This window comes from Carlito syrichta, unplaced genomic scaffold (genome assembly GCF_000164805.1).
Source record: "Carlito syrichta isolate Samal-C Ts95f unplaced genomic scaffold, Tarsius_syrichta-2.0.1 Scaffold315803, whole genome shotgun sequence".
NCBI classification, from domain to species: domain Eukaryota; kingdom Metazoa; phylum Chordata; class Mammalia; order Primates; family Tarsiidae; genus Carlito; species Carlito syrichta.
The window spans coordinates 477,647-498,081 of NW_007259899.1; the positions used below are offsets into that span (position 1 = coordinate 477,647).

The following is a 20,435-nucleotide window of genomic DNA, read 5'->3' on the forward strand; positions in this document are numbered from 1 at the left end:
GTTCCTTGGAAAGGCAGGCAGGCATAGTTGGCACATTTAAAAAAAACCACTGACTGCAGAGGGGTGACCCCAGCCCAGCCCAGGCAGAAGCAGAGACAGAATTGGTAAAGAGGGCAGGAAACTTATGAAATCAATTTCACACGTTTTGCTCATGGCCAGGGGCAATCAGGTCATAAATGCTATGAGAACATTAGGAAGCTATAAGGTAAACATGTTTATGAGGGAAGAAATGTGTGCAGAATTCTCTGGATCCCCAATATACAACTGATAAAAGGAAGAAAACCTTCCATCTTCTGGTTAAGAGCAAGGACAGTGTGCTCCCTAGTTTCCGGGTTGGACAGACTCACCAAGTCTTCAGCTGTCACAGGCTGCCCATTTTTGTCACTGGCCACCACCATCCTTCCCAGTCGTGCCTTCATGTCTGCAAGGCTGTCTGTCAGGGCCAGCACCGCCATGATCTCACTGGCCACCGCGATGTCGAACTGTGCCTAAACCAGCCAGAGCACAGGTTGTGGTCAGCGATGGTGCCATCAGAACAGTCATTCGCACAGAAGCCAGGTTTTAGCTTGGGAATCGTTGCAGGCCCCCGGGGGGGGGGGGGTGGTGGTAGTGTCTATCCTCAGCAGGCCATGCTCACATTTCCAACGGCTTACTGAATACCTGGGGCATGCGGAGTCCATGCTAGACACCCTTTAGAGCAGCCTCCCGAGGGGGACCACAGTCTTCATCAATGTTGAACAGGAGCTGGCTAGGTTAGGTACCCCAGTCTTACCCACTCACAACTCCATGAGGTTTGCTGCTGTAACATGTCTCAGATTTGTAATTGATTGCTGATGTCAGCACCTGTCTAGTATGTTTCCACCACTGGACCCTAAGTGCCGTGAAGGCAGAGACCGCATTGGATGAGTTCACTTCTGAATACCTAGCACGGAGTAGAAAAGCCAGTAGGCACTCAATACACATGGCATGAATTAATGAATAGCCTACTGGCCACTTCCGCTGTTAGTAATTGGTCCGTCAAGGAGCCTGCATTTGTCTATCCAGCAAAAAGATGAGGAACTGATGGTGAAAGACACTAGCCCCCTGTGTCTGAGGCTAATTTCCCAGTGTTAGAGCTCAACATGGCAGTGAGGGTTCCCAGGCAAATGGCGGCACAAAATCAGTTTTCAGCTGCCCGTAAGGGTATGACCACATCAGATGCTGATACTTTCAGCAATGGAAGCTAGAGAGCAGCAACTTTTTGCAAAAAGTTCCCAGGACTTCCTAGTTCCCACTCTTGGCTCTGACTCCAAGTTGTACAAAATCCAACAGGAACTAAAAGGGACACAAAGAATGTATATTTCCTCCTCATCATAACTCAGCCACCAGGAATGTTTCCCGGGACAGAACCACCTCATTACACTCAAGCTTAATTCTCTTCTTCCCAAGGGAAGTAAGTGTGAGCCAGACAAGTTCAGGCTTATGGAAGGAGGGAATGGCTGCGCTGTGCCCTGGTGGGAATCACCTTATGAGACATTTTATTATCCATTTCCGTCGCCGCCAAGTAAGGAAATAAGGAGCTTTCTGGCTACTTCCTGGTCCTTATTGCATTAGTCATTGATTTAGTGAAAAAATATTACCTGCGTGTCAAATACAATTCAATTTCGATGTATATTCAAATATTACATCCTCAGTATAACTCATAACAAACAAAAGTGATTTTTCGTTGTATGAAATTAAGGATTCTCTAGAACATGGTTCCATTATAAACAGTGCACATATGAAAATGACTAAAGAATATTGAGATTTTCTGTATAAAACATGAAAATAGAAAACTATGTAAATAATAAGTATAGTTTGTAATACATATTCAAGCTCCTCATTTGTATTTGCTGCAATTACAAAATTTTGCATCTTGAGCATCAAAAACAAAAAAAATACTGGGTCAATAAAAATTGTTATTAATCTGTGAATGATGTGCATGCATATGAGAGGGCTGCTCACTTTTATTTTGCAAGTAAAACATTTCAAAATCATATCAATGTGCAAGCGACATTATTTTTGTTTATTGGATCAACACAAATTTAAAGAAAGGACAATAAGGCAAGGATGTGAATTGATATAACTTTTTAAGGCAGCAATGTCGGGGGTGACATTGGTAGTAATGGGAATCTGCCGGGGAAAGAGGGGCACACTTCATTAACAAGGGTACCTGCATAATGAATATTTGTATACCTAGCCCTGAATTGTATCCCACATCTTTAAAATAAAAAAATTTTAAAAAAAGAAAGAAATGTGAAAACATACACCAACATGAGAAATTTAAATTCTCCTTGACTTTTTGATTGTTAACCTGGAAATCTGTACTAAGGATCTCATCAGGCAAGAATACACACAAATAAGTGTGTTTGCTATAATTTATTTGGGCTAGCACAACACTGCAAATACTCTACATGTTCTTTAGCAGCAGACTAGTTGAAGTGGTTATGGCATACCTACAAGATAAAGTATGACATAGTCATTTTTTTCTTTCTTTCTTTTTTTTGAGATCTCACTCTGTTGCCCAGGTTGAAGTGCAAACATAGCTCACTACAGCCTCTAACTCCTGGTTTAAGTGATCCTCCTGCCTCAGCCTCTTGAGTAGCTGGGACTACAGATGCATGCCACCACACCTAGTTAATTTTTATTTTTTGTAGAGGTGGGGTCTCGCTATATTGCCTAAGCTAGTGCTGAATTTCTGGCCTGGAGTGATGCTCTTTGCTCACCCTCCCAAAGTGCTGGGGTTACGGGTGTGAGCCACTGTGCCCAGTTATGTCATCATTTTGATGAGATCTCACTATGTTGCCCATGTCAGTCTCAAACACTTGAGCTCAAACAAACATCTCACATCCACCTTCCTACGTGCTAGGCCTGGCTGTTCTTTGATTTAGGAAATTTGAGAAATGTGTCTGAAATTCTCATTTTTTTAGTTATGCAGATACAGAATTAACTGGATGGGTTTCCAATGAAATATGTAAGAATTTATATTCAAGGGTCACCCTGAGTGGCTCCTCCAAGAAACGGAATTGAAAACATTCATGAAAAGACAGCAGATAACCTTCATGAAAGGACACAAGAGCCTGCTTGCCTCCTGATCCTCATCTAGCCCTGCTGAGTGCTTGAAATGTGGAGGGAGAGAACAACAAGACAGTGAGCAGGTAGAAACCAACATGAGCAGTAACAGAGCCATGCTTGGGAAGAAAGCACCACCTACCTGCCGGGAGCAGCCCTTTTCTGTGCTTGCCTGCCCAACCGTTATTTTTCGTAGAAATCTGTCATTTGTATCCAACACTGAAAGAGAACAGATTAGTTATTCAATCAGCAAACATGCCCCAGCCTCCTGATGTGTGTCTGGCATTGTTCTGATGCCAGGGAAAGCAACAAAGAGTAAAAAAGACAAGATTCGGCTTCCGCTGAGCTGATGGTCACAGTGTGGACACAAAGAAGAAATCAAATAAACAAGAAAATACCCACTAGTGATCAGTGCCTCGAGAAGATGAAAAAGGTGACGCGACATAGTGCCATATCAGGTGACGGGGAAAGGGAGGGTGCCTTTTTCATTAGGACACAGGAAGAGTTTTTTTGAAGTGGTGATATTTTATACTGAATCCTAACTCTCAAGAAGCCAATCCAGTTTCTCAAAAGGTTAAAGTCAAACAGAAGGTTAAATATAGAACACACAGTCATTTCACTCCTAGGCATTGTCCAGAAGAACTGAAAGCAGGGATTCAAACAGTTTCTTGTACACACGTAAGTTTATAGCAGCACAATCCACAATAGTGAGATCTTTTTTTTTTTTTTTGAGTTGGAGTCTCACTCTGTCGCCCAGACTGGAGTGCAGTGGCCACTCCTGGCCACCGCAGCCTCGACCTGCTGGGCTCCGGTGATCCTTCCGCCTCAGCCTTCTGAGTAGCTGGAACTACATGCATGCGCTACCATGCCCGGCTAATTTTTGATTTATTGTAGAGACGAGGTCTCGCCAAGTTGCCCAGGCGGGTCTCAAATCCTCAGGCTCAGGCAATCCACTCGCCCCGGCCTCCCAAAGTGATAGGATTACAGACTGAGCCACCGAGCCCGGCCAATAGTGAGATCTATACAATGAAGCAAAGTGTCCATCAACAGGTGAATGGATCAACCAAATGAAGTCTATACAGACAGTGGACTATTAGACAGTCAAGAAAGGATGGGAATTTTGATGTATGCAACATAAATAGACATCAGAAACATCATGCATAGTGAATTAAGCCAGAGAAGGCAAATACTGCATGATCCCACTTATAGGAGGTAACTACAACAGCCAAACCCGTAAAGACAGAAAGTAGAACAGTGGTAACAGTGGTTACACCAGGGGCAGAGAGGGAGTAATTAATGAATACAGAGTTTTGGTCAGGAATGATGAAAGTCATTTGGATACAGACAGTGGTAATGGTGTGATCATTGGTAATGGTAAATGTATTTAATGCCATGAGTTGTATGCTAACAAATGGATTAAAAGACAAATATATTATGCATATTTCATCACAACTAAAAAAAAAAAAACCCCAATTAAATAAAGTAGTATGGGGCGGGTGGGAGTCAATGGTGATTTGAGCAGATAATTTTTTTTTTTTTTTTAGTTAAGGTCTCACTCTGTCACTCAGGTTGGAGTGCAGTGGCACCATCATGGCTCACTGTAGCCTTGACTACCTGGACTTAGGTGATCTTTCCTCCTCAGTGTCCAGAGTAGCTGGACCAGCAGGCATGCACCACATGCTGGCTAATTAAAAAAAAAATTTTTTTGTAGTAACAATGTCTCACTATGTTGCCTAGGCTGATTTCTAACACCTGGGCTCAAGCAATCCTCTTGCCTTGGCCTCTTAAAGTGCTGAGATTGCAGGCTTGAACCACCATGCCTGGCCCAATTCTCTTTATTTTCATCACTGGCTTGCTTGAATTATACTGATTTAGATTATGTTTTGTGAAAACTAGATTTGGTTTTATGAAAACCAATGCCAGAAAACAATGCCAGAAGGACAGACTTCACTAGTAATTTACATGGTTTCAAACAACAAGCTGTTCACATTGCTAACTTAAATCCAATTTACCCAATGTACTCAATATGGCACTGATGACTGCAATGATAAAAACTACGTATCTGGGGACCACAGGCATCTGTAGGGTGAAGGAAGTTAACCATTTCTTTTACACACAGGGGACTAGCAGTGCCAGCTCACTCTGCTGGCCTGTGGTGGTTCCTAGGATTGGCGGCTGCTGGTCTTTATAATTGTGTGTTGTCTCACACACATACAGGAGCACACTCAGACACACACAGACACTCAAACGGTATTTGTACCAACACGCAGAAACCTTCTTTATAAATTTTTAAAGAAATAAGCAGAGTACATACAAGATGAAAGTCCTACTTCTCGATATTATCACCAGATACCACTTTTATGCCCAAGATGCACCTATGGGGCATAGTCATAGAAAGAAAAATTATCTCTTTTTCTAATGTGAAGTATACACAATCTTGGCATCAAATCAAGGTGATTGTTTTATTAAATTTCTGGAAAATCAACAGTGGAAATTCAGCTGTTCTATATTTAGCAAACTAGCAAGATCAAATCTAATCAGTGGTCTCCAAAGCCCACCTGCGCCTTTAACATAGCCCTGTAGAGCAAGGTGTCTAGAAATCCACTAAGACTTTGATATGCAGGGAAGGAGAGGTATGACATCTTCATTGATACTTAAGAAATGTGAAGGTTAATTTATAACAAACTTTTTTTTTTTTTGAGTTGGAGTCTCACTCTGTCGCCCAGACTGGAGTGCAGTGGCCGCTCCCGGCCACCGCAGCCTCGCCTGCTGGGCTCCAGCGATCCTTCCGCCTCAGCCTTCCAAGTAGCCGGAATTACAGGCATGCGCCACCACGCCCGGCTGATTTTTTGATTTACTGTAGAGATGAGTTCTCACTGCCCAGGCGCGTCTCAAACCCGCGGGCTCAGGCAATCCACTCACCTCAGCCTCCCAAAGGCGCGGGATTACAGGCTGAGCCACCGAGCCCGGCTTTATAACAAACTTTAATAAAGTAACTATCTTTCTTTTCTTTTCTTTTTTTTTTAAGAGACAGTGTCTCACTCTGTTGCCCAGACTGGAATGCAGTGGTACAATCATGGCTCACTGCAGCCTTGAGGTCCTGGGCGTAAGGGATCCTCCTGCCTCAGTCTCCTGAATAGCTGGGACTACAGGTGTGTGCCACCACACCAGGTTAAATTTTGTGCTTTGTTTTCTTTTTTGTAGAGACTGGGTCTTACTATGTTACCCAGTTGATCTCAAACTCCTGGCCTCCAAGCAATCCTCCTGCCTCAACCTCCCAAAGTGCTGGGATTACAGGTGTGAGCCACTGCATTCGCCCTGGAAAGTAATTTAAGTTAGGGATATGTAACATAATTTCTGACCTCTAAATGATAGAACTACGGGTGAAATAAGAAACGTATTCATTCTTGGAATCTGCACTGAGGGCCTATCTTGTGCCCCTTCTTGTGCTAACTATACAAGATACAAAGATGAAAAAGGCGTCGGTCACTGGTGTGAGGCATGATAAGAAGACTACCAGTCGGTGTGTATGTGTGAGCTCGGCATGGGAGGCAGAGAGGTTTGTTTATTCTTCGCTCCAGACAGTCCTCTTAGTACTACAGTGCTGACCACCTCCTGGAGAATATCCGGATTGGGTCCAGTGGCTTATTAAATAGCTGATACCGGGTAAGAGCCTGGGCAGTTTATGAAGGAGGACCCAAAAAAACCCAGAATTGATTTATACAAAATTGTGTATTGCCGGGCACAGTGGCTTTGGGAGGCGGAGGCAAGGATTGCCTGAGCCCAGGGATTCGAGACCAGCCTGGGCAACTCGGCGAGACCTTATCTCTACAATAAATCAAAAAATTAGCTGGGTGTGGTGTCACACCTATATTCCAGCTACTTGGAAAGCTGAGACAGAAGGATCGCCTGAGCCCAGCAGATCAAGGCTGTGGTGGCCCTGAGCGTGTCACTGCACTCCAGTCTGGGTGACAGTGAGACTCCAGTTCAAAAAGAAAAAAATTGTGTATTGATTCTTACATGTTTAAACCTCAGTCAGTTTCAAAGAACTTTCCATTTAATGCAATACACCTGTCAAGATACTTTTTCCACTGCTCAAAACAGTTTTTGAACTTGTCAATTTTGATGCCTTTTAATGCTTCTGCCATTTTTTGTCTCTTCCACATAGGCAAAATGCTTCCCTTGGAGGACTTTTTTTTTTCATGGAGAAACAAAAAAAAAAGTTGCCTGGAGGGAGATCAGGTGAATAGGGAGGGTGACACACAGGCATCATGCCGTTTTTGGTCCAAAACTGCTAAACACTCAGCAGGGTGTGGGCAGGTGTGCTCGTAAATCATTCATCATGAAATGGGCAAATGGGTTGAAAGAATCTTGGGAAAAAATGCACTGAAGTCAAATGCAGCCTCTCACGACAATGCTAGCTGGTACATTGATGCCGATGGGTTCCTAGAACCCTTACCTAGTGGGGAAAGCCTGTACTGTAAGGGGCTCCACCCTTCCCAAAATAAGTCCAGTTTTTCTTGGATTTTCCCTTGTAAGGTGTTACCTCAGTGGCAGGTCCATTATTTTGGCTTCAGTGGAAGACACAGCACTGATTCCCCACGGCATTGTGGGATGCTGTTGGGAACCAGCAACTCGATGTCGATTCCCTGAGGCTGAGTGAGGCTGTGGACTTTTGGTCCATGGCCAGGAAATGGTCAGGCCAAGGAGATGGGGAGAGGGCAAGGCTGTGAGCCCCAGGATGTCGGGGGCTCAGACGGGGGACTCCAACCTGCCTATCAGAGCAAGGTCCTGCTTTGCAACTTAAAATGGCTCAATGTCTACTTTTTCTTCTGCTGAAGTTAAGCATTTCCTGAATAGTCAATGAGTTTTTAGTTTTACCCTGTTATCAGGCACATGAGGCCTTGAAGCTTTTGGTATGAGGCACAGGATGAAACAATCATCAGATTTTGTTCACGAGCTGAATGGAAGAAGGGGCAGAGAAGAGCATTTCATACCTCCCAATCCCTGGTGTCCCTGAGTGTCCCCACCTAGTTATCAAATTGTTTATTTTTTTGAGTTGGAGTCTCACTCTGTTGCCCAGGCTGAAGTGAAGTGGCACACTCCCGGTCACCGCAGCCTTGACTTGCTGGGCTCTGGCAATCCTCTCGCTTCAGTCTTCCAAGTAGCCGGAACTACAGGCATGCGCTACCACACCCAGCTAATTTTTGATTTGTTGTAGAGACAAGGTTTTGCCAAGTTGCCCAGGTGGGTCTCGAACCCACGGGCTCAGGCAATCCACTCACCTCGGCCTCCCAAAGTGCTGGGATTACAGACTGAGCTACCCGAGCCCAGCCTAGTTATCAGACTTTACCACAAGGGTTATATTGGTTTAGGTCTAAGCCAAAAACCCCTATTAGTAAATGGCCTCAATTCATTTGATGAAGCACCTTCTTTCTTATATTAATTCAAGAGCCAAGCTACTTACCAAATGTCTTTCCAAATTCTTCTGACCCAGGTGCTTGTCCACAGCAATAAAGGTGTCTCCACTTTAGTGCCCTGAGTCATCATATTATTCTAGTATTTTTATGGAACAATCTTTGAAAGTTGTAACTACTGTTAAAATTGATCTGTATAGTTGGGCGTGGTGGCTCACGCCTATAATCCCAGCACTTTGGGAGGCTGAGGTGAAAGAAGTGCCTGAGCCCACAGGTTCAAGGCCAGCCTGGGTAACTTGGTGAGACCTCATCTCTATTATAAATCTTAAAAAAAAAAAAAAAGCTGGGCATGGTAGTGCATGCCGGTAGTTCCAGCTACTTGGAAGGCTGAGGTAGAAGGATCGCCTGAGTTCAGCAGGTCGAGGCTGTGGTGGCCGTGAGCGTGCCACTGCCCTCCAGCCTGGGTGACAGAGTGAGACTCCAACTCAAAAAAAAAAAAAAATTGATCTGTAACTGCAGAGCGCTTCAGTCCTTTCTGGCTCTGCAGAGAATCCAAAGATACACTGGGCCCAGGTATAAAAGATGAGGCTGCCTTTCTCACCCAAAACTTGAGGCCTGAATAGTCCAAGTCTCTGGCATGCTTCAAGTGCTGCCCAGGCTGGAAGCCCAAGCAGATGTGGAAGAATGCCAGCTTCTGGAGAATTTCTCTCTTAGCACAACCACATGCTTAGTTTAAAATACACTGCTTTCTACCTGCATGATTTTTCACTTACCAGTAAATCTCCAAAAAAAGTTTTAAGGAGTTAACACTAACTCAAAAAAGGTGACTATACATTTTGGAAATAGTGACGTTGTAATAATTAATCTCCTAGTTGTGAAACAATTTTTGTTTTTGAGTCGGAGTCTCACTCTGTCGCCCAGGCTCTGGAGCACAGTGGCACGCTCACAGCCACCGCAGCCTTGACCTGCTGGGCTCAGAGGATTCCTCTGCCTCAGCCTCCCAAGTAGCTGGAACTACACCTGGTTTATTTATTTATTCATGTATTTATTTATTTATTTAACTTACTTTTTTTTGAGTCAGAGTTTCACTCTGTTGTGGAGTGCAGTGGTAATTTTTTGATTTATTATACATTCGAGATCTCACTAAATTGCCCAGGCTGGTTGAACCCCTGGATTTAGACAATCTTCTCATCTCTGTCTCCCAAAGTACTGGGATTACAGGCATGAGCCATTGTGTCCAACCACAAAATAATTTTTAAGGAAAAATATGGAAGGTTCTTAATAAAATGCTGAAAATATTCACTTCAGTTGTTAATAATGCTGTTGGTCTGTGCAAGAACAGAAGCATGTTTAAGCAAGCCGTGGTTCATCCCTGAAAAAATATTCTAGAAACATTTCAAATGGTCATTACAACAAAGAGCTAACAAATTAGGACTGTTTATGAGATAAATGAAACCAGAAGGATATAAAATCTATAAACTGAATGTGGCGGCTCACGCCTATAATCCCAAGCACTTTGAGAGGTTGAGGCCAGAGGACTGCCCGAATCCAGAGGTTTGAGACCAGCCTGGGCAACTTAGCGAGACCTTGTCTCTACAATAAAAAATTAGCCAGGCGTGGTGGTGCACACCTGTAGTTCCAGCTACTTGGAAGGCAGAGGCGGAAGGATATCCTGAGCCAGCAGGTCAAGGCTGTGGTGGCCGTGAGTGTGCTACTGCACTCCAGCCTGGGTGGCAGAGTGAGACTCTGACTAAAAAACAACAATAACAAAAGGTTTCCAAGGAGATTTGAATTTAGTTTGAGAGACAAAGACACACAGAGAAACTACATAAAACAACTATTATCACAATGACTTGGGCAGAGCTTTCGAGTCTGGGAAGGACTCTCATCAGTGCTGCCTCCCAGTGGGGAGGCTAGAATGACTACCATATCTTTTTTTTTAAGAGTTGGAGTCTCACTCTGTCGCCCAGACTGGAGTGCAGTGGCCGCTCCCATCCACCGCAGCCTCAACCTGCTGGGCTCTGGCGATCCTTCCACCTCAGCATTCCGAGTAGCCGGAATTACAGGCGTGTGCTACCACCCCCGGCTAATTGTTTGATTTATTGTAGAGATGAGGTCTCGCCTACCCAGGTGGGTCTCGAACCCGCGGGCTCAGGCAATCCACTCACCTCAGCCTCCCAAAGGCGTGGGATTACAGGCTGAGCCACCGAGCCCGGCGACTACCATATCTTAAAGATGAGGAAGTGGAGTCAGTGGTCTGGCTAAAGTTGGAGAGCCAAGATTGGGTCTCTGTCTCTCCACCCTGTGGTTTGTAGAAAGACACGACATTCTTCATGGACTGCCTGAATGGATTCCCAGGAAGCTTCCCAGAGGTGACAGGCCTGGGCTGCATCTGGGAGGGCAAGCCTGGCCTCAGCAGGGTTGTGGACGGCCCACCCAGACAAGAAAGGTAGGCACTCCTGACTAGAAAGCAGGCAGGGAGCAAAGGGACACAGAGCCACGCTGTAGTGGTCATGAGGGCCAGGCGACTTCATCACACAGAAGGAAAAGAACCACAGGAGGCTCCTGATCACAGAAGAGACGGCCCTCTCCATGAACGTGAACCTCCAGAACCAGGGTGGGGGGATAGAAAGGGAAGCAAGAAACCATACCCGCAGGGAACTGTTATAAACTGGGCATTTTCCACTCTGAAATTCTACTTTCTGCCAGGCGCGGTGGCTCACGCCTGAAATCCAGTACTTTGGGAGGTGGAGGTCAAGGCGAGAGGATTGCCTGAGCTCAGGAGTTCAAGATCAGCCTGAGCAACTTGGCGAGGCCTTGTCTACAATAAATCAAAAAAATTAGCCAGGCGTAGTGGCGCGTGCCTGTGGTTCCAGCTACTTGGAAGGCTGAGGTGGAAGGATCGCCTGAGCCCAGCAGGTTGAGGCTGTGGTGGCCATGAGTGTGCCACTGCACTCCAGCCTGGGCAGCAGTGTGAGACTCTGACTCAAAAAAAGAAAAAACTCGGGTAGGGGTGGGAAAAATGAAGGGACATGTCTGAGCAGGGCAATACAGGGAGAATCAGGACTGAGCACACATCATGACTGCCATATTCCCGTGCAGTATCTATGATCCTTTCCGTCTCCCTTTACAAGAGACTGAGGGTGCAGAATATGTACTTGAATTGCTCAAGGTCATACAGCGAATCAGTGATGGGGGGGTGTTGGGTGCAGGTGCTTTTTCCCTCAGAAGGCAGTGTAGGAGAAGGAAGAGGGTGTCACAGCCGAGAGAGGCACAGGAACATCTACGGAGCTGGGAGGAAGTCTACTGGGGCTGCATCTGAAGGGTGGAGGGATGCCGCGGAAACAGCTGGAAGCACACACCAGCCTTGGAGAAAACACTAACACTGAACACACAAATGAGAGAGCTGTGGGAAGCTCGTGGGAAGACGTGAAAGGAAGAACTTAGGAGGATGGGTGAGAAGGCAGCAGAATCAAAAAGGGGAGACATGGGTTTTAAAACACTGCTTTTAGGCCAGATGCGGTGGCTCACACCTGTAATCTTGGGAGGCCAACGCCAGAGGATTACTTGAACCCAGGAGTTCAAGACCAGCCTAGGCAACATACCAAGGCCTCGTCTCTATAAAAAGTCAAAAAAATTAGCCAGGTGCAGAGGCACATGCCTGTAGTCCCAGCTTCTTGGGAGGTTGGGGCAGAAGGATCGCCTGAGCCCAGAAAGTTGAGTGTGGTGATCTGTGATTGGGTCACCGCACTCCAGCCTGGGTGACAGAGACCCTGAATCAAAAAATTTTTATTTTAAACGTAGAGACAAGAGACCAAAGGAGAGAGAAACTGAACAGCAGATTTCATAATTTTCCTTGGAAATGTGGAAGAGGTGGGAGTGGATGGAACAGAGCCCAGATAGAGCATTTGGCTTAAACAGGAGGCCAGGATAAGAAAAAGAGGCTGGTAAAATAACAGTAAGTGACAGAAAAGGCGAGATTGGGAAGCACAGGCTGGGAAGACCATGAAGAGACCCAGCTGGAATTGAAGAAATTAATCCAAGAGCTTTGGCTCAAGCACCTTCTCCTGGCACCCACCTCGCTGCCATGTGATAGTGGATGGGTCGATATTGAGCCGGGCAAATTTCCTCATCTCCTCTTCTGTCAGGGAGCTCGGGTCAGTCTTGTTTATTCCCAGTTTCTGATGATTAAGAAGAAAAAATACTTTATGGATGAGAAGAAACAGAAAGCAAAAGGTCACCAAGGTTATCCCTCATGCTTTATTTCCTTGGGGGTTAGTAAAGCCCTTTAAGAAAACTAAATGGAAATTTGAGTAATTGTAGGTTGGGTCAAGTCATATAACTACACCCGTAGGTCCAAATACCTTCTACAAGTGGAAGACATTGAGAATTTTTAATAGACTCTTCTTTTTTTTTTTTTTTGGAGAGACAATGTTTTGTTCCTCCATGCTGATCTTGAACTCCTAGACTCAAGCAATCTGCTCACCTCAGCCTCCCAAAGTGCTGGGATTACAGGTGTGAGCCACCACGCTCAGCCTGTAACAGACTCCTAAAAGGATAGACCTGGAAATGTATACAGTTGACTGCATACAATAAACACTTGTGGATCCTGCTGTCTGCCTCGGTTGGAGGCTCCATGGGCCACTGTGTACTGTACTCAGAAGTGACAGAAACTGCTGTTCAGATATCTGATGCTCCAGTTCATCAGTTCTTCTTTTCAAATACAAATACCAATAATTCAGGTTAAGTTTATGGCTATGTTTCAAAACAAATGATGTCTAAATCACCGAGGAGAAAAAAAATATATATATAATACTTCCAATGTATATTTATTTCTGTGGAGGAAACATTCTAAGAAAGTAGTTTTTAATGACAAAGTATAAAAATAATCTGCAAAACAAATGGTACATGTCACAGCTGCTGAGGACACAACTACTCATGACTCTCAGCACATGGAGCTTGCTCAGTAAGAAGTGAAGGTATCAACCAGAGGTTGTAAATTAGACCAGTAAGGATTATTTTTTAGTTTGAAAACGAGCCAACAGCAAGCAATATGATTAGAAGGCCAGAAGTAGCAAACAGCATCAGGAAAAAATAACATGGGTGAGAATCTAGATGGTTTTCACAATTACACATGTAATACTTGCCGCAATAAAAACTTAGGTGAATTCTCAAAGGCTATCTTATTATTTCCAAGAAATTTAAAAAATTTCGGCTGGGTGTAGTGGCTCACACTTATAATACCAGCACTTTGGGAGGCCGAGGTGGGAGGATCACCCGAGCTCAGGAGTTCAAGACCAGACTCCTCTCCTGAAAAAAAAAAAAAGGAAAAAAGCTGGGTGCAGTGGTTTGTACTGATAGTCCCAGTCACTCAGGAGGCTGACATGGGAGAATCACTTGAGCCCAGGAGGTCAAGGCTGCAGTGAGCCAGGATTGTGTCACTGCAATTCAGCCTGAATGACAGAGCAAGACCTTGTCTCAAAAAAAAAGGGGGGGGGACGTCATAAAAATATTTTCTTTTATAAAGAGAAGGACTTAAAAGTTCTAATTTGTCAATTGTTTTTTATTAAAGACAAAGTCTCGCTATGTTGCCCAGGCTGCAGTGTAGTGGCTATTCACAGGCACAATCACTATGCACTACAGTAACCCTCCCGCCTCAGCCTCTTGAGTAGCTGGGACTGCAGGAGTGTGCCACTTTGTCTGGTTAATTGGTTAATTTACTAGGGTACTCGTGGATTAGCAAAGTGGTCCACTCATTTCATAAATGAAGACACTGAGATCGAAAAGATTAATTAATTTGTCCACCTGACTCTTTGGTGGAGGGTTCAGATGTCAAGTTTTCTCTTGGCATATTGTTCTGTCTCTATAGAGTTTAGTACCCAAACTGGGCTTGGTGGCTCACGCCTATAATCCCAGCACTTTAGGAAGCCAAGGTGAGAAGGTTGCCTTAGCCCATGGGCTCGAGACCAGTCTGGGCAACTTGGCGAGACCAAGTTATCTCTACAATAAGTCAAAAAATTAGCCGGGGATGGTGGTGCGTGCCTGTAGTTCCAGCTACTTGGAAAGTTGAGGCAGAAGGGTCGCCTGAGCCCAGCAGTTCAAGGCTGCAGTGGCCGGGAGCGTGCCACTGCACTCCAGCCTGGGCAACAGAGTGAGACTCCAACACAAAAAAATAAAAATAAAAATAGAGTTTAATACCCAAAATAATTCTGAAAACCAAAATCAAATCAAGTTGAAAATTTGGAGCTTTGACATTCTTTCTGATGTGTTTCTAGAATACTTTCTTTTTAAAGGACTGTTAACTGGAAACTTACTTTTAGCCGAGCAAGCTGAATTTCTGAAAATGCTCTGACTCCATTCACTGAAGGAACCAGCCGGTTATATAGAGCCTAAAAACACAAAACAAAAAATAAAGCCCCACAGAAGTTTAAGGACCAGTCATGAACTTGGACGTTTCACAGGATATGGCAAAGCTAATTACATTTATAACCATACTATTTACATAACAGATCCTATTATAAAACTTGTGGGGTAACATAAACAATGTAGAATTAAATTCCATCATTTTAATAAAACTGACTAGATCTGAAATAATGCACATTTCAAAGAGTTGCATAAAAATATTCCTTGATCTACAGCCTTACAACTATCAAATTATTATTTATTCATTTATTTTATTTATCTATTTATTTTTTGAGTTGGAGTCTTACTCTGTCACCCAGACTGGAGTGCAGTGGCCGCTCCTGGCCACCGCAGTCTCGACCTGCTGGGCTCCGGCGATCCTTCCGACTCAGCCTTCCGAGTAGCCGGAATTACAGGCATGTGCTACCACGCCCGGCTGATTTTTTGATTTATTGTAGAGATGAGGTCTCGCTGCCCAGAGGGGTCTCGAACCCGCGGGCTCAGGCAATCTACTCACCTCAGCCTCCCAAAGGCGCGGGATTACAGTCTGAGCCACCGAGCCCGGCTAACTATCAAATTATTAATCATCTGGATTCTGCTCCAAAGACTCACTAAGGAATTGCTTTAATGGAAGAAAGTCAGTACCCTTGTTGTAAAACACGTCAGACAGTACCCTGTTTATCTATGTCTATGTCTGTGAGGAATTCATACCTGGTACTCTGTCCCCTTCAAGCATGTGATTTAACTCTTAGCCTGCAAGCACTTGAAACCCAACAAGGGTCTCTGACCACTTTAAGAGCACATCTAGGATACCTGCATGCATTATTAGCCTTCAAAAGAAACCTGTCCAATCTCCCTTAGTAAAACCCAGAGACTGGACCTATGGCCAGAAAGAAGAGAACTGGTCTACCTGGTACTTTTACAGTTAAAGACCCATCTCAAAGAAAATTTAGCTTAAAAAGTGCTATACTCTATAGCACTCAGCCATGGCCATAAACCCATTTGAGAATCTGGCCCAAGAACAGATCCTCTCCTCAAAAAACAGAAACCTATGTGAAATTCGCAAAAATTTGAATAATATTTCAGAGTTTACAGACATGAGCTTTCCATGATCTTTTAAAGGATCTTGGGATGCCAGGGTAAGATGCCCCAAATATCTCGCAAGGATCCTTCTTACCTTATCTGTTTGAGTGTTTTCATGCAGAATCCTCGTGTCAATGGCAGCAGCCAGCAAGTTATTGGCAGCAGTGATGGCATGGATGTCTCCAGTCAAGTGAAGGTTGAACTAGAATCAAAACAAGACATCATTCTAAATTGTTTCAAATAACCATGGCAGGATTCAAGAACTGTCTGAAGAAATAAAACCATATGCTAATTACATATCCATTTTATTATTATTTTTTTGAGTCGGTGTCTCTCACTCTGTCTCCCAAGCTGGAGTGTAAGGTTCACCACAGCCTCGGGCTCCTAAAGTGCTGGAATTACGAGAGTGAGTCACCAGACCCAGTCACATATCTTTATAATAAACCGAGTCCATAGGACAGCCTAAATCAAAAGATCAAGGTCAGGATTTCCACTTGACAATAAAGAATTCTGGAGCAGTCTCTCTCATGGCAAATTCATCCCTTCCCAGATTAACAACTACACATTCTGATGGACCTAATGACTGGCTTCCTTATTTTCACTCTACTTTTATGCATTATTTTATTCTCTAAAAAATAGTATCATATCAAATATACTTGGGAATGAGACAGCATAAGATAAATAGCAATAACAAAATTATATAAAAATTACAGAAAGTTTGAGAAATCAAGTACATAACTCTATTATTATGCTGCTTACTTTCTAGTTTCATGTGCACATATGATTTTTACGTGTATAATCAACATATTAAAATTTGGAACCTTCTTTGTGAAAACTCTTCTATAATAATCTTGTGTATAGTCAACAGTTTATAGGGGCTACATGTATGAGATGGACCAACATTTGCAGCTTCGTATGTTATTTTTTTTATTTAAGTTGCTTCCCAATTTTCACTTTTGCAAAGAAGGCTACAACTAGGAAGGATACATGCAAATAGCTTATCCTCTTCTAAAAAAAAAGAAACTGCTAATGAGCAGTATACAAGAAAGGACTCCAAAGAAACCAAAGTTTTGGGGTACTTACCCCTCAAGGTAAGTTTTCTAGGAATCCATCAACATCAGTGTATTAGTTAGTGTTGGTGTGAGAGGCAGTATTGTGGAAGAAACGTCCCGAGTTGTGGCAAACAGGTGACTGGTTCTTCCACCATAACAATACACCTGCTCACACCGTGCTGAGTGTTCAGCAGTTTTTGACCAAAAACGGCCTGACCCCTATGCCCTACCCACCCTATTCACTCAATCTCACCCCAATTTTGAGGATTTTGATGAAAAAAAATCCTCATTAGCCGGGTGTGGTAGCGCACGCCTGTAGTTCCAGCTGCTTGGAAGGCTGAGGCGGAAGGATCGCCAGAGCCCAGCAGGTCGAGGCTGCGGGTGACCGGGAGCGGCCACTGCACTCCAGTCTGGGCGACAGAGCGAGACCCCAACTCAAAAAAAAAAATCCTCACAGGGAAACCTTTTGCCAATGTGGAAGACGTGAAACAAAAAACAGCAGAAGCACTAAAAGGCATCAAAACTGACAAATTCAAAAACTGTTCTGAGCAGTGGAAAAAGCAATCTCGATATAGCATCACGCAGCAAGCTGAATTTCTTCACATACACATCAATACACACACGTGTGTATTGCATCACACGGAGAATATCATGAAGGCGACTGAGGTTTAAACATGTAAGAACAAATACACACATTCTTTATAAATAAATTCCGGCATTTTTTTGGTTCCCTCTTGTATGTTCAGAAGTGTGATTACTGGGTTCAAGGATATGGATACTATCTCCAAATTGCTTTTGGAAATCAATGAAGCATCACCCACAAAACACTAGTAGATCAATTACTTCAGAAATAAAATAACCTTTAGACTAAAAAAACAAAAAAATAAAGGCCTCCTGATGCTTACCACAGGCTGTGTTCTTACACTGTACAGAAAAAGAAGGCAGAACAATACAAATACTTCAGCATAGGCTCTGGCCCCGGTCTATGTTGTGAATGGAGGAACACGGAAAAGAAAAAAAGTAATAGTTGCGGGCTCGGTGGCTCAGCCTGTAATCCCACACCTTTGGGAGGCTGAGGTGAGTGGATTGCCTGAGCCCGCGGGTTCGAGACCCGCCTGGGCAGCAAGACCTCTTCTCTACAATAAATAAAAAAAATCAGCCGGACATGGTAGTACATGCCTGTAATTCCAGCTACTTGGAAGGCTGAGTCGGAAGGATCGCCGGAGCCCAGCAGGTCGAGGCTGCGGTGGCCGATGGCGGCCACTGCACTCCAGTGCACTCCAGTCTGGGTGACAGAGTGAGACTCCAACTCAAAAAAAAAAAAAAAGGAAAAGTAGCGGTCTGTGTTAAGTAGCACTTCTTTAATTTCTTGAAAGGTTGAACACTTATATTTTCTTGCTAAAATTTTATGACTATAAAAATATGTTCACTGGAAAAAATGTTAAAAATTACATTATATAGCTGGGCCCAGTGGCTCACGTCTATAATCCCAGCACTTTGGGAGGTGGCGGCAAAAGGACTACTTGAGTCCAAGGGTTTGAGGCTTGCCTGGGCAACTTGACAAGTTTTTATATATTTTTCATATTTATTTATTACAATAAATAAATAAATTAGCTGGGCATGGTGCCATCCACCGGTAGTTCCAGTTACTTGGAAGACTGAAGTGGAAGGATCACCTGAGCCCAGCAGGTCAAGGCTGTGGTAGCTGTGAGTGTGCCACTGCACTCCAGCCTTGGTGAGAGTGAGACTCCAACTAAAAAAAAATTATTACATTATATATCGTTTTTATAAAAGCTATTTGTAATTTTAAGGATTAGGACCATAATATCATAATAGTTTATACCTTAGTTTTTCCAATTTTAATATTACTAACATTTATACATCACTAAATGTTCTTCAGACTGGGTGCGGTGGGTCATGCCTGTAATCTAAGCACTTTGGGAGGCTGAGGTGGGAGAATCACTTGAGTCCAGGAGATCAAGCCCAACCCGGACAACATAGTGAGACCTCATCTCTACCAAAAAAAATAAAAAAATTAGCCAGGCATGGTGACACGCGTCTGTAGTTCCAGTTACTTGGGAGGCTGAGACAGGATTGTTTGAGCCCAGGAGGTCAAGGCTGTGTTGAGCCATGATCATGCCACTGCACTCCAGCCTGGCTGCCAGAGTGAGATGTACACTAAAAAAAAAAAAATCCTTCAACATATAGCTAACTTGATATCCTATTATCAAACATTTAAGTTCCCTCTCCAATTTTTAATGCTACAAACAATGTGAAGAATATAGTTTTCAAATGGTAACTTTGCACATACATCCAATGTTTCCTTAGGATAAAAAATAAGTTTACGTGGGCCAAAGAGTCAGAATGTTTTTTTTTGTTTTTTTGTTTTGCTTTTTTTTTTGAGTTGGAGTCTCACTGTCACCCAGACTGGAGTGCAGTGGCCGCTCCTGGCCACCGCAGCCTTGACCTGCTGGGCTCCAGCAATCCTTCCGCCTCAGCCTTCCAAGTAGCTGGAATTACAGGCATGCGCTACCATGTCCGACTGATTTTTTTTTTTTTTTTTTTAATTGTAGAGATGAGGTCTTGCTGCCCAGGTGGATCTCGAACCCGCGGGCTCAGGCAATTCACTCACCTCCGCCTTCCAAAGGCACGGGATTACAGGCTGAGCCACTGAGCCCGGCTTAAGAGTCAGGATGTTTAAGGCACTTGATACCTAGTTCTACTTCTCCTCCACAAGAATTTCATCAACATACACTTCCTAGCAGTGTACGAGAGTATATTTCAATCTCTGCCAAAGCTTGGTATTGTTACTATTATGAAAAATCCAATTTTGTCAATTTGACAAGTTAAATGGTAACTGATAGTGATTTTCATGTAGATTTATTTGATTATTATTGAGGATGAATGTTCATCACGCAATTCTTTTTCCTGATGTTTCTATGACCCTCTGGCAATCTTTCTTTTCTTTTTCTTTTTTTTTTTTGAGTTGAAGTCTCATTCTGTCGCCCAGGCTGGAGTGCAGTGGCATACTCATGGTCACTGCAACATCTACCTGCTGGGCTCAGGTGATCCATCTATTTCAGCCTTTCAAGTAGCTGAACTACAGGCAAGTGCCACCATGCCCAGCTAATTTTTTCTTTTTTTTTTTGAGTTGGAGTCTCACTCTGTTGCCCAGGCTGGTGGGCAGTGGCACACTCATGGCCACCGCAGCCTCGACTTGCTGGGTTCTGGCGATCCTTCTGCCTCAGCCTTCCAAGTAGCTGGAACTACAGGCGTGCGCTCTCATTCCCAGCTAATATTTTGATTTATTGGAGAGATGAGGTCTCGCCAAGTTGCCCAGGCTGGTCTTGAACCTGTGGGCTCAGGCAATCCTCTCACCTTGGCCTCCCAA

The 20,435-nt window shown here is 43.9% G+C and overlaps 1 protein-coding gene across 1 annotated transcript in view; it reads right to left on the reverse strand.

Annotated features, from left to right (window-relative positions):
- The window catches only part of MTHFD1L (methylenetetrahydrofolate dehydrogenase (NADP+ dependent) 1 like), a 147,013-nt gene that overhangs the window by 54,979 nt on the left and 71,599 nt on the right, over positions 1 to 20,435 (reverse strand). Inside the window, exons 13-17 of the mRNA XM_021706589.1 lie at positions 16,087 to 16,194; positions 14,822 to 14,896; positions 12,586 to 12,688; positions 3,233 to 3,309; positions 348 to 488 (exon numbers count right to left, since the gene is read on the reverse strand). Of these exons, the coding sequence (XP_021562264.1) occupies positions 348 to 488; positions 3,233 to 3,309; positions 12,586 to 12,688; positions 14,822 to 14,896; positions 16,087 to 16,194 (504 nt within the window). The remainder of the gene's footprint in view (positions 1 to 347; positions 489 to 3,232; positions 3,310 to 12,585; positions 12,689 to 14,821; positions 14,897 to 16,086; positions 16,195 to 20,435) is intronic.